At 55.4% G+C, this 14076-nt stretch overlaps 1 protein-coding gene across 1 annotated transcript in view; it reads right to left on the bottom strand.

The window, feature by feature from the left end:
- WDR62 (WD repeat domain 62) overlaps positions 1-14076 on the bottom strand; it is a 33507-nt gene that overhangs the window by 5474 nt on the left and 13957 nt on the right. The window contains exons 10-21 of the mRNA XM_012651508.1: positions 13272-13409; positions 11564-11742; positions 10126-10217; positions 8720-8845; positions 6532-6599; positions 6331-6452; positions 5422-5497; positions 4208-4319; positions 4054-4117; positions 3302-3433; positions 2164-2297; positions 382-434 (exon numbers count right to left, since the gene is read on the bottom strand). Coding sequence (XP_012506962.1) covers positions 382-434; positions 2164-2297; positions 3302-3433; positions 4054-4117; positions 4208-4319; positions 5422-5497; positions 6331-6452; positions 6532-6599; positions 8720-8845; positions 10126-10217; positions 11564-11742; positions 13272-13409 — 1296 coding nt within the window. The remainder of the gene's footprint in view (positions 1-381; positions 435-2163; positions 2298-3301; positions 3434-4053; positions 4118-4207; positions 4320-5421; positions 5498-6330; positions 6453-6531; positions 6600-8719; positions 8846-10125; positions 10218-11563; positions 11743-13271; positions 13410-14076) is intronic.

The following is a 14076-nucleotide window of genomic DNA, read 5'->3' as shown; positions in this document are numbered from 1 at the left end:
TGAACGGGCAGACTGTTCTGCCTAGAACATTCTTCCCCAGTATGTGCATGTCTCTCTGCTCAACTATCATCTTCCCAGCGAGGCCCTTTCTGTTTACCTAATATCGCCCCCCTGCAGCACTTTCCAGCTGCCAGCGTCCTACGTGGCTCACTGAGTTAACGTGGACGCTGTCCCTCGCCCACCCTGGTGAGCGAGCCTGCGAAGGGGGTTTTGTCCGCCTCGCTCGGCGCCGTGTCTGCAACAGCCAGCACCGTGCCTGGATGGCAGAGGTTGTCCAGGGAAAGGAGAGACGTGGAGAGGGAAAGGTCCCCAGAACAAAGAAGAGCCGGGAGGGCGCCCTCCTTGCCAGCCCGTGGCGTCCCGCCCTCCCGGGCGACTCACCAGCCGCTTTGCCCAGAGCGGTAGCTTGCCGTTGGTCAGCAGGCACCGGGGATCTGCAGGGACACATGGAATCCGTGAAAAGAGGACAGACACCCAGTAGGCAACGGGCAGCACGCACAGGCAGCTCTCCAGAGAGGCACACGACTGACAGATCAACAGATGCTCCACCTGACCGTCAGGGAAACGCAAATTTAAACAGCGGGACACAACGCTTTACTCTTAGGACTGACCCAGACCAAACGCTCAACGCTACCACATGCCAGAACGTGCGCGGGAACGAAGCGCCAGCGCAATGCTGGGTGGGCAGTAACTGGACGTGCAGAGCTTCTGGGGCTCTCTTTTAAGATAAAGTATGTCCTAACCCCAGGGCTCCATGGTGCCACTCCTCAGCCTCCGTCCTGCAGGAACTTTCACGCGGGCCCGAGGAGGAAGCCCAGGAGGGCCCAGAATAGCCTCATTTACGACAGTGGTGAAAATTAGGACAAACTTACTTCCCACCCAGAGGGGAAATACTTAAAAAACTCTAGTCTGGTGCTGGTTTAAAAGGGGGGCCTCTGCTTGGTGCCCGCCGACGCACGGGTGGGTGAGATACTCTGGAGCGGAGGCAGGTACAGAACAGCGTCTGTAGCACGATAAATAGCGTGACGTGTTTCCCGTGTGCGGTCGCATCGATGTTCAGGAAGAGGCTGTGAGAACGCACACTGAGCTAATAAAGGTGGCCAACCCAGAGACGACACTGGATTGGGCATGACGGTGGCAATAAGGAAAACTGGCTCACTCTGTAATGTCTGATCGTCCGAGGCTGAATTCGCACGTTGCTGTTGCCTACCAGTGAGCCCCTGCCTATTTTTCCCCTGTGGGGAGAGCTCACCACCGACGCTAAAAGCACCGAGTGCTGGTCACCGTTCCCAGCCTCTCTGTAGCTGGAGGCATCCTGGGGCGATGCCTGAGGGGAGCCTGCTAGGGGCTCCTGGGAGACAGCTTCCGCTCTGGAGGAGATTCTCAGGAGAGAAGGTCTCTCCTCTTCAACATGTCTCTGATGGCTGGAACTTAGGCAGGCCTCTTGCAACCATGAGGGCCTATGCAGAGGGGCAGAAATTTAGAGTCTGGCCTTTTAGAAAGTTGTTGAGCTACTACTGTTCCTTTTGCCTGAACAACACAATCTGTCCTGCCTTCTAGTTAACAGCACCCTGCTCTTCCCTGGGACGGCCCCCTGATACTCCCCACCTTTAGTCAGGTGGCTCAAGTGGAGCTGACTAAAGCCTCTGCCCTCAGGAGTGATCACGTGACTCGGGCTTGGACCCTCACAGTGACTGGCTCAGGAATGGGCACAAGATTCACACCAGGAACATGAGCCACAACCCAAGGACTTTGCTTGAGCTGTCAGGAAAGAGAAGTTCTCTTCTCTACAGAGTTTTATAAAACCTGAAGCTGCTAGGGGCATCTTTTCCTCTAGTTAGGGAGAGTCTGCTCAAGAGTGAAGCCAACGTGAAGAAAAGCAGAGCCAAAAGATGGAGAAAAATCTCTTCCTTTTAACATCGCCTCACTATCTGGATCCAGCCATGCCTGAAGCCAATCCTCTTGAACTTCCAGTCACATGAACCAAAAAATTCCCTTTCCAGCTAAAGCCAACAACAGTCTGGCTGCTGTAACACTGAAAGAATCTTGACTGACATAATTATTGAGCTTCAGTATGTGCCAGGCCCTGAGAACGAAGTAGTGGGCAAAATCTAGCACCGCTTCCTCACGCGGACACAGTTCCCAACAGGGCCCCTTTCCGACCTGGATCCAGGCTGTCTCTGAAAGGCGTCTTCAGCAGCTCTTCCGGTTCACACTCTTCCTCCAGCTCGTCCTCTGTCTGCTCTCCAGGGCTCGGGGAGTGAATCTCACAGGGCAGGGATGCATATGTCTCCTGTCTAAAGCCAGGAAGCAGGACAGGAAGGAGAGGACACGGGTCAACAGGGTGGTGGGGACTTGCCTAGCGCGGGGCCCTGTGCTTCTGGTCCAGATGCTGCTGGGTCTTTCGCCTGACACGCCCCCTCCCCTACAAGCATCACCCCGATGAATGGGCTCGAAAATAGGACAAACTGTGCCAGGGCCACAGCAACGGGACAGAAAGCAAAGCAGACGCTGGGGCTGCCGTCCTGGGCTGCTGGGTCCCCTTCAGGTGGTGGCAATGAGGTTTTGGCTCCTTTGGCGTGTGGGAAACTCAAACGTTCTTGACATGAGGGGGGCACTGTAGCCAGGACTCTGCTCACAGCCTCGGGGCGGGTGAGCCTCAGAACCGAGAGCCAAAGGGATCTGCGCACTCCCTCGGTGCCCAGATCTGTGATGCCTCCAACAGCACCCCAGGACTAGTGGCCATGGTCCACCTGGTCCCCACGGGGCCCTAGGAGTCTGCATGGAGGCCATGGCAAAGCCTCACGATGGAGAGGCACAGACAGGGACACATCCAGAGGCAGGAGAGAGGAAACCAAAAACCTCCCACTCAAAATGAGCAACTCCCCAAACCGAATCTAAAATCAAAAACTAGAACATGAGTTCACTCCAAATGAAACCAATTTTGCAGCATAAAGCCTTCAAAGAAATACGTTTAGAGGACTCAAAGAAATAAGTGAAGGAACAGCTTCCATTTAAAGAGTGAGGACACCTCAGCTCCACTGTACCCTTAACTGACCACTCCCTCCACCTCGGCCCCCTGGGGCTTCCCCGGCGCGCTCAGAGCCGCACCACGAGCCCTCTCTCCCGCCGTGAACCCTCCACTCGGTTATCGCAGCTGCGAGTGCAAAGCCTGCCTCCTGCACCAGGCTGTCTCGGCCATGGCTACGTCCCCAGCATCGCTCCTCACAGGGCCCAGGGCAGGGGACATCCCTCTATCCCTCTGGTGAACAGACAGATGGGGTATGGGGGCTATCAGGACCTGGGGTGGCCGCTCCACTTCCTGTCCTTCATGTGCTGCTGCTGCTGCTGCTGCTCGCGCTGGTCGATCTCCAGCAAGTGCTGCTTCATGCAGTTGGTGATCTCGGGGCCCAGCTGCCAGATGAACACGCAGCTGCGGAGGCCAGAGAGGGGCGGAAGGGAGCGAAGAGTGACCGCGGGAACCCCTCGGCCACAGCCAGGGCTCCAGCCCCCAGACCCTCCCCCATCAGCTCGGCGCAGGGGCTCAGGGCTTTGTCAGAGCTACACCCTGGGCCCGGGTCAGGGCGTCCCAGCAAGCCAGGGCCTGCTCTGGCTGCTTCGAGACCTGAGGAAGGGGCTGTGCAGAAGTGGGATAAACCGAGGGAGTGACAAAAGGGACTTCCTTGAGCACCAGCCATGTGCTAATTAGTTTATATATCTATAAAATCTCATTCAATGCTCGTCATAGAATTTTCAAGGTAGATGGTGTCATCTTTCTCACAGAAGAACGAACTGAGACTCAGAGAGGGGAAATGACCTGTTCACGGTGATGAGAAAATAAACGACAGATCTGGGATTTGAACTCGGGGCTGGGTGTGACACCAAGGTGCACACTGTCCACGGTGGGAACAAGCTGGGAAGCTCAGGAGTCTCCTACACAGGTGGGCTGTGGCACGGTGCGTGCGGTGTCTGAGCCCCCACTCTCCCCGCTAATTATGTCCCACCCCTCCCAGAGGGAGGCCCACCCAGGGGCAGCCTCCGGGCCTGTCCCACCTGTCTCCAGATACTGTGATCAAGTGACGACAGTCATAGGTGAATTTCATGCCGGTGATGATTTCTACAAACAAAGCAGAGCAGCTGCACTTGCCTTCTGAGTTGGAGGCTGCGAGGGCGAGGGGAGGTGTCCCAAGCAGCGAGCCACACCCACCTGAATGGCCAAACATCTTGGCGATGCACTCGCCCGAGTAAAAGTCAATCACTGAGATGCTCTTGTCAGAGCAGCTTGTGGCCAGGAAGGTGCCTGAGGGGTCCACGTGGACCTGCCGGGAAAGAGCCACATGTCACTGAGGCTGCCTGCATCTTCCCTATTGTTTGGACTGGGCCAACATCCCAGCCCTCGCTGTCTGGGCCACCCTTGCGCTGGACGCACAGCACATGGAATCATCCCAGGGAACCCTCGCAACGTGCACCCTGGCAGGGCAGGAACTGCTGATCCCATTTTATGGCAGCAGAAATTCACCACCCCCGCAACAGCAGTAATGGTAGCCAGGCCCCGTGCCAAGCACTGTGTGGTGCGAACTTAATTCTTCCACAGAACACCCCATGATAGACGCCATCTTCATGTGCAATTTACGGAAGATGAAACAACAGCTCCAGAGGTGATGCTTGCCCAGGGTCACACAGGCAGGCGGGCAGAGCTGGGGGCTGACCCTGGAGCCTGAACTCACAACTCTCCTGGTCCCGAGGAGGCTCTGAGAAGGTCCCCATCTTGCCCTGAGTAATGCACGTTTGGCAGGGGCAAGCCAGGAGAGGAGTCTATGCCTCCCTGATCCTGCCCACTGTACCCTGTTGTTCTCAAAGGAACCCACTCAAATGCCCCCGCTTGGGGAAGGGCTTAGCAAAGAAAGGTAAAGTAGGCCGGGTGCGGTGGCTCACGCCTGTGATCCCAGCACTCTGGGAGGCCAAGGAGGGAGAATCACTTGAGGCTAGGAATTCAAGGCTGGTCTGGGTAACTAGTGAGACCCAGTCTCTACAAAAAATAAAAAATAAAATAGCCAGGCACGATGGCACATGCCTGTAGTCCCAGCTACTCGGGAGGCTGAGGCAGGAGGATCACTTGAGCCCAGGAGTTTGAGGTTACAGTGAGCTATGACAATGCCACTGCACTCCAGTCTGGGCAACAGAGCAAGATCCCGTCTCTTAGCTAAAAAAAGAAGGTAAAGCCGTCAGGGCCACCCTCCCCCACCTGCTCCCAAGCATCCTTGGTTAACCAGGCCTGAGTGGGTGCTGGCCACTGCGTGACCCTGTGATTAAGCACCAAGGACACAGGTCTCGGGTGGCCCATCAGGGCGGCAGACGGACAGGGGCCCCGTGTGGGGGTGTCTGCGTGAGGGTTTCACCCCGGGGGTCCCCGCTTCTCACCTTCAGCAGGGACCCTTCGTCACCCTGGGAGCCCTTGTAGCACTTCTTCTGCTTCCCGTTCACGGTGTTGTAGACTCTGGGGAGGTGGGCGCAGCATGCCCATCAGGGCCCTGCCCACCCTGCGCCCTGTCACCCTCTGCTTCCTGCCGCCCTCCTTCTCCCTGGAAGTCCCCTGCTGCCTCTTGTCCCCATCTGATGCCTGGACTGCAACCCCTTTTGGGGTTGGGGGGGGCGTTTTTTGGCCTTGGTTTATTTTCGTTTTCCCCGGTGGCCCGGGGGGTTTGGGGCTTGGCCCCCGTTCGGCCGGGGCTGTGAGGGAGGCTCTGCCCTGTGCACACTCCCTGCCTTCCCCTGCTCGCCCTCCACACCCTCCCCAGGCTCGGCTCAGATGGCCCTGCCTCCAGCAAGTCCTGCTTAATCCCCAGGGGGTCAGGTGTTTCCCCAGGGCCCCCGCAACCCCCTGGGAACAACCGTCTGGGCTCTCCCCGTCCCAGCCCTGACCACTCCGCACTGTCACTGCCTGGTCCCCTCCACTGGATTGAGAACTCTGTGAAGAAGGGAGGGCCTGGGGCTGCTCTGGCCACTGCCGTGACCCTGGCACCATCCAGCCCTGCTAGGTGCTCAGGGAATGCGGGTGAATGAGTGGGTCTGTGAGCCACACCCACGTCTCTCCGTCTCCCTGCACTGGCTCCAGGGAGGGCCAGAAGGAAGCTCTGCCGACCTGGAGGCTAGGCCTGGGAGAGCCTCGCTTCTAAGGAACATCTGCTGGGTTCCTCCATCCCGCCCAGCTTCTCAGGGAGCAGATGAGCAGGGGGGGAAAGCAGACACCTAGGAGAGGACAGGCGAGGTCCCATACTGGGCTGTTCAGAGACCAGCTGGGCCAACTAAGGGCCCGGGGCCACCCCTCACCTCACGTTGCGGTCCTGGCAGGCCACGGCCACGTACTTCTGGGTGATGTCAATGTCCATGTCATACAAGGTGGTTTTCTCTGCTACGTGGTGGGTACGGACAAAGTGTAGTCCATCCGAGGCCTGGCAGGACAGGCGGGACCTTCAGAGGACACCCCTGACAAGCCCCCTCACCCCAGCCCCCGAGGCCACCCCATCCTACCCGCTGGGCACTGCGGAAGTAGATGCTCTTGTCGGCCCCACAGCTGATCATCTGGATGTCTCTGTTGCCTGGGGGAGGAGGAGGGAATGCATTAGGCAGGGCTGGCCACACGGTCGGGGGCCCTAGCTCGGGAACGCCACTGCAAGGGCAATCACCCAACTTTACTGGGATCAAGGAGGGCTTCCTGGAGGAGGTGCAGTGGGTGTTGGGTCCGGATGGGAGCTGTGTGTGTGAGGGGACACAGATGGAGCTGTAGGGCCAGGACTGAACCAGGCAGTCTCTGGTGCCAGAGTCAAAGCTGTTACACACTGTGCTCTGACCCTGGGACTCCCCTCTGGGCCTAGTAGGAGTCCCTGCCCCGTGAAGTTGTGCGAAGCCCGTGACAGCGCCTGTCCCATGGTAAGCACTACAAACACTCCTGCTTTTGCTATTCCCATTTCCTTACAGAACAAGAGCTGTGCTGAGGACGAAAAGACAGAACAGACTTAGGGTCTTGGCATAACGGATGCTGCTCCGCTGTGACAGGATATTTGAGAGTCCAGGCCTGACATACAAGTGTTAATACTGGATGTTACTCAGCAGGAGTCAGTGAGCGCTGTGTGGGGAGGGAGGGTGACCCGGGAGGGACCGGAGAAGGCCTGCGAGCCATTTAGCAGTATCAGGACCATAAGCAATGGGAACAGTCTCTCACTATAAACAATGTGTGTCTGCCATGGTTCACAGCCACCAAGTATGACCTTGATGTGGCTGTTCACATCTGTAAGCTGTACAGACACTGTATTCACCCGTTGGACATACATTTCACAGAGAAGGGTTAAAAGACTGACTCCCACTTGAGCAGGGTAGCTTCTGACAGGTTCTGACCAGCCAGTGCTGGGTTTAAATTAACTGGCCGAGGCTTTGAGCGCAGCCCCTGGGTGAGCCAGCCCGGCCAGGCAGGGCACCAGGAGCCCGGGTCAGGACCTGCATCCTCTCAGACTGGCTGGGGACTCTAGCAAAGGCTTCGCCCTCTTCAGAAGGTGGCCCTAAGGACGAGGGCTGGTCATCACTCTCCTGGATCGAGACCATTCGTGAAAGGCAAGGTCACGGCTAGCCAGACACTCAGATTTACTGAGTTACTCCCACTGCCCGCATCCATGGAAGGGGAGAGTGCACAGTTTCTAAAGATGTTTGAGAAGTTGCAGTGGACCGGCTTTTGGTAGGTCTTCAACAAAACATATCAAACATGTTCACTTGTCTCTGCCCAGCTCCCACCACCTCAGCTGGGGAGAGGCAGGGCAGAAGGTGGGGAAGGCCAGGGGCCATAAATACATTCTCATTCACAGAAACAAACCTCTTCACAGGAACGCAGAGTCAACGAATGTATTCTATGAACAGATTCTTCTTGAATATAGTCTGAATGTTCTTGGGTTTTGATCAGTTAACCCCACCTGCCTCCCCTCCCCCTGGAGTCCCGTAGGGCCAGGGATCTATCTCTGCACTGGCTCTTTCCAGCCTCCATTCCATCCCTCCATTCTCTGGCTGAGCGTGGGGTTTGGAGGGCGGCCTGAGGCAAGACCTAGCTCCGCACTGACTGGCCGCGCGGCTCTGGCTGTGACATGGGGGTGAAGGGCTGACTGCTGGGAGGAGCCCACGTCCAGGTCGCACGGTGTAAGGGTCGCTGCCCGGCACAGAAGCTTCCAGCAACCCTCGATATCCCCTATTTTCCTGCCAAGGCTCCCAGGGCACATCCTGCCCTCGCCAGGGGACCAGCACTCTCCTAATGCCCGTCCTCCTGGATCAGGGGGCGGAGAAAGGTGTGGACAAGGGACAGATCGGTCAGAACTGGCTCAGGAGAACACGCCAAAGCCCTGGCACCAGTAACTGCTTTTGGGAAGGGCAGGGACTTCGAGTCAGCACAAGGCAAGTCAGCCCCAGTTTCTGCCAAAATCGATAGGAAGAGGGAAAAGCTCTTGCCAGGGGCACGATGGCAACCAAGATACTGCCTGCAAGAGAAGAAGGCAAAGCTGGGAGGGAGGGAGGGAGAGGGGATGCTGAAAATTTTAAAAGATTCAACCTTCAACCTTTGGACCCAGCTGTGCCTGAATCCAGTTTGCGCCTCCCTTTCTGTTTGAGCTGGGGGCAGCCTCTGCAGTGACTAGCGAGCACAGCGCCCATCGGCCGGGCACGGGGGCAAGAAGGGGCTCACCAGCGAACTTGATGGCCGTGATGGAGGAGGAGTGGTCGTCCAGGGTCTGCTCCAGGTTGTAGTTCTTCTCCGCATTCAGCACGTGGATCAGCCGGTCCCGACTGGCCGAGGCCAGCAAGGTCAGCCCTGTGAGTGGAGGGGATGGGCCTGGGTTCCCGGAAGCCTGCGCTGTGACCGAGCTGCCCCATCCACGGGGAAGGGGTCTTTGGTTTTAAACTGTATCCAGCTTGCCCAAACCCAGCGAGAGTCGCTCCCTCAGCTCTGCGGGGTCTTCGCAGAGCCCCCAAACCCTGGCATTTCACAACCCTCGCCACCAGTTCGGGGAGGACGAATCTTGACACACGCACGGATGCTTCTCCACGCACGCCCGCTGTGGACCCTCCAGCAGAGCCCAGCGCCCTTTCCTGCTGAGTGCGACTCCTCGCCAAGCCATGTCAAGCCCCGGCACCCTCTCAGTTTCGTGCGAAATCGTGGCCCGTCACTCTCTGAGCTCTGGCTACCTGGGCCTCGTGCAGACCCTGTTGACTGCCGGCTGCCACACTTCCTTCTGCTCCCGGCCTTCCCCACTGGCCCCCTCAGATGGCGCCTACTGTGGTCACCTGGTACGTCCAAGGCCTAATGACACGACCTGAGGCTGTGCTGGAGGGGAGCTCAGGAAGGGTGGCCGGGTGAAGAGAGATTTAAAGAAAATTTGGTGGGGCAGAGGGCATGAGGGAGGGAAGAATGAAAGAAGCACATGGGGGAAGTCGTCGTGTAACAGATCAGGACGTAATTCCGCCTCCCGTGTATTCCTGCTAAAAATGTATCATCCGAATCAGATCACGAGGAAAACAGACAAACCCAAACTGAGAGAGATTCTGCAAAATGACCGGCCCATACTCTGCAGAAAGCCGAAGTCAAAAAGACAAATTAAGCCCGTGGAAATATTCTAGAATGAAGGCAATAAAAAAGCCATGACACAACTGAAGTGTGATCCTGGACTAGAAAAACAAAGGTGCTGTAAAGGACAATATTGGAACAACTGGCGAAATTGGAACAGGAACCGCAGGTGACAGTACAGTGAAGTCCCCAGATTTGATACATGTGCTGTGGTAGTGTACATGGATGTCCTCGTTTCTAGGAAACGCTCACGGAAGCATCTGGGTGAAGGACTGTCGCGGCTGCAGGGTGCTCTCAGGCATTCCTGCATTGTGCACGTGTGAGTGTGTGCGTGTACGTACACGTGTACACACGTGCACGTGTACACACACGCACACACAGGGAAAGGGGAAGAGGATGTGACGTTGTGAAACACACATTTCAAGACTCACAGCTGTCATCCACAGTCCCACCAGACACCAACTACCCTTTCTGTGGCTCTGCCAGGGGTGTCCCCTTGCCACCCCCACCACACGCCACAGTCTCACCTGTCTCAGGCTTCGAGTACTCCAGGCACAGCACCTCGGCATCGTGGGCCTCCACCTTGACCAGCTCATCCATGAAGTGCAGCTCGTGGATCCTGGGAGACACACACTGCCCGCTATCCCCTGGCCGGAGTCCCCATGGTCCAGCCCAGCTCTGTCACTGCTAGGGAAGGGCAGGACGGCCGCACAGGCAATATGGGAACCCCCTTGTCGCGGCCAGACAGCTTAGACACGCACAACCGTATCTTCTCATCGAGAAACCCGACAGCGCAAAGGGAGCAGCATCGAGCCAGGGAGCACCGCAGCAGGCACCACCGCAGCAGGCACCAGCCCCTTGTGGCTCGTGGGCCGGAACATACCCCCACGGGGATCTAGGACAGTCCTCTGCGGGTGGGGCAGGGGACAGGGGTCAGAGGTCACTGTCAAGGCTAGGACCTATAGATGAGAACATTTGATTCTGGTCTCTCATTCTTAGAGTCTCAAATCTAGACCTTTCTTGTTCTCTCCAAATGAAATCAGTCAACAGCTCATCACAGCTCCTCTGCTCAACCCCCGCGATCTTAGCCCAGACGCTCAGCCTCTCGTCTCAGTTAACCCATCTGAAAAATGGAGCTAAAAACAGCTCTGGCACCAGAGGATATAGCGCTCAGGCCAGGCCTGGCATGGGGAGGAGAGTTACACCCGCGTTAGCGCCAACGTGAGCGCCGGCACGGTGAGCTGGCCTCAGGCCGTGCCTGATATCAAAACACAGCTGCCAATATTTAAAAATCATAGAATTTCACAGAAAAAAAATCTGCACTTCCTGCTCTTCTTGGGCAGTGGAAAGATGGCAGCTTGGGGCCTGTGGTGTTGGTGGTGGCCGTCCCTCTACAGGGCACAAGCTTTCTTTTTCCCTCCGTCTCTCCCACCCCCCAACAGCTCCAGCACCCCGGCGGTCACAGCCGTCATCTGTCATCTCAAATCTTGCCCTGTGATAAGCTTATGTTCTGTCAGCACCTATTGGGCTGGCGACATCTTGAAAAACCTCTACGGGAAGGGGATAAGCAGCCTGAGCCCTCAACTGCCCCACTCTCTTGGCCCCCCTCCCACAGCCACCAGGACGCTCCCCCAGCTGGCCTCTCCGCTGACAGTTCAGTGCCATGTGGTGGAGAAAGTACCACTCTGTCCCAGCGTCGTGCGAGTTTGCCTGTCCACTCCGGGGGGCAAGTCTGCATGCCGGCGGCTAGGCTCTCGGTACTTACGCTGATCTCAGCCCTTCTGGAAGCCCGTTCTCAGCTTAAGTTCTCAGCTTAACCGGGGACGGCTGGTTACCGGGTTGCTATTCACATCCCTCATGCCCCCGGGCGGCCAGAGGTGCCAAGGCCAGGGCTCCTCCCTGCCGCCCCGAGAACCCGAGCCGGAGCCGGGAGGTCTGCGCTAGACCCCGCCAGGGCCCACTTGCCTCAGATTTCCACTGCGGTCGCCTGAAGCCAGATGCTGGCCATCAGGACTGACCTGCATGACTCGAACCCCGGCTTTCACGTCCATGGGTGTCGCAGTCTCGCTCCCCCGGTCTGGGAAGTGTGACGTGTCCTGCAGGTGCTGGATGTCATTCTCCACATACACTACCTTCAGCAGGGTCTGCAGGAAGGAGAGGGCTGAGGTCAGTGCCGAGGATCTCAGAAGCACCTCTGAAGTTCTGTTCCTCTCCATTGCCAGTCTCCCCTTCTTCATCAGTAACACAACTCCAATTTTGATCCAGGAGTTTCACCAATCAGAACAATAACTATGTTTTCCCACCTCCCTTGCAGCTAGATGAGGATATGTGAATAAATTGTGGGCAATGAGACATAAAGCAAGCAAACACTCTTCTGCTGTCTTTTCTCCATCCTGTTGCCAGGAACTCGGATATGATAGCTGGAGCTCCAGCAACCATAATGGGTCATGAGGACATGGGCCACTTCCTCAAATGACAGAGTAGAGAGCTGGAAGGCCCTTGGGTCCCTAAGGGCTTGTTGCAGCTGCCAAAACAGCCTGGACTGCTTACCACCAGACTACTTTTATGAATAAGAAAACCAAACTTTTATCTCTTGTATTGAGTTTTTCTATTGTGTGCAACCAAATACAGCATGTATGTCACAGGTGCAGAAGAGAAGATAGTGGCCTTGGGTTGGGGTGAGGAGAGTAATAAAGGGACACGTGTGGAGGACCTGCCACACAATCCTGCATCAAGGGCCTTTTTTGTTCCAGCCACACTGATCTCTTTCAGATTTTCCAACTCACCAAGCTCTTTCCCAGCTCAGCGTGTCTACACAGGCTACTCCCTAAGTGTGGAACCCTTTCCCCTCCCCTCAATCCTCCATATCTCAGCTTAGTTGGCTCTTTCTCGGGAAGCCGCTCCTGATGTCCCAGACAAGATCACATGATGCTGTTACACACCCTACTAGCACCCCGCAAGTTTCTTTCATGGTGCTTATTGTACTTGTGATTATACATGATTTGTATGGTTATCAGTCTGCCTCCCCCCGTGTGTGCCACAAGGGCAAGAGAAGGGTCTGTCTTAGTCACTGCTGTGTTCCCAGCATGCAGCAAAGCACCTAGCACAGACCTTAGTAAGTACCTGCAGAATAAATGAACTCCTGATTCAGGTCTGAGCTCCCCAGAGAAGCTCCCTCGCTGACCTAGTGACACTAACCAAAACTTCTCCAGCAAACTTTCCTCCCCAGCCTCCCGTCATGGCTCTCTGCAGCGTTCTGCCAGCGCCCCTACCTGAGGCCTCACTGCGTGGCAGCTAGTCAGACGGGGGAAGCCCCTGCCTGGCTGGGCCCATCAGGTGCTCTTCCGGGGAGTTCTGACTCAAGACTTAGGGAGCAATTTCATCTCTGTTGGGTGTGTCAGGCTGCCAGGAGGGACTGTGTCCACACACACCTGGAGAGCAGGAGCTGACTGGCAGGGAATTAGAGAAGACAGACCATGTCACCTCAGAAAGAAAGAGAAGGGGAGAGAGAGAAACAAGAGGAAGGGACATGGAGTGAGCCCCTTGGCTCCTGGTTCTTGTCCCTGGTGAAGCCTAACATCTAGGTTCCGCAAGACTCCCTCCTGCCCCTGAATCCTAGCTTAAAGCACATCTTTGTTCCTCCTGACAGATGGTTCGCAATGAAGCCACTCACGTTGCTGAAGATGTTTTTCTGCCAGTGAGAATCAGGGCTGCTATCCATGTTCCAGAAGCGGATGGTGTTGTCTGAGGAACAAGTCAGAAAAGATCCTGATGGCAAACAAGCTCTCTGATCTTCAAACTCAGGATACACCTACAGTTCCCAGAGAAGAAGGCAAAGGGTGATTCATTACAACCGCCTCAGTGACAGCACTATGATATGGTGCTGCTTTTTGGTGTGAGAAAAAAGTAAGTTAAGATAAACAGTGCAACACCGTCCATGTTAAAAATAAACAAAAAAAAAAAGGACACAAAATGCTATCATATGTCGTCCATATCCCACCTTCGACCCAGGCCTTAAAACATCCCCACAATTAAATTTTCAAAGAAAATGAGCAGCTCAGTCGAAAATCACTAAGTACAAAAGGAAACAAGGTACCATGAGCAAGAAGCAGCACAAACGAGAGTCTAGCAAGACTTCAAATATTGGACTTATCAGACAGAATATAAAGTAACTATGTTCAATATATGTAAAGAAATCAAAGGCAACTTTGACAAGATTAAAAGTGTATAGTCAACCAAAAGTTATAAAGATTAAACAAGTTGGGCTGAAAAAGAACAAAATAGAACTAATTTCAGAAATAAAAAACAAAACATATTAAAAACCAAAGATGAAATATAGTTAAAAAGAAAATTAAACTAGAAGATAGAATGAAAGATATATTTAGAATGAAGCTCAGGGGGACAAAGAAACAACATATAAAGAGATTTCAAAATATGGAAGGTTGGGTTCTGGGAAGATGATGATATCAGTAGTGTAG

This window comes from Propithecus coquereli, unplaced genomic scaffold (genome assembly GCF_000956105.1).
Source record: "Propithecus coquereli isolate 6110/MARCELLA unplaced genomic scaffold, Pcoq_1.0 Scaffold358, whole genome shotgun sequence".
Classification (NCBI taxonomy): Eukaryota; Metazoa; Chordata; class Mammalia; order Primates; family Indriidae; genus Propithecus; species Propithecus coquereli.
The sequence above is the reverse complement of the archived record's forward strand: the minus strand, read 5'-3'. Positions and strand labels throughout refer to the sequence as shown.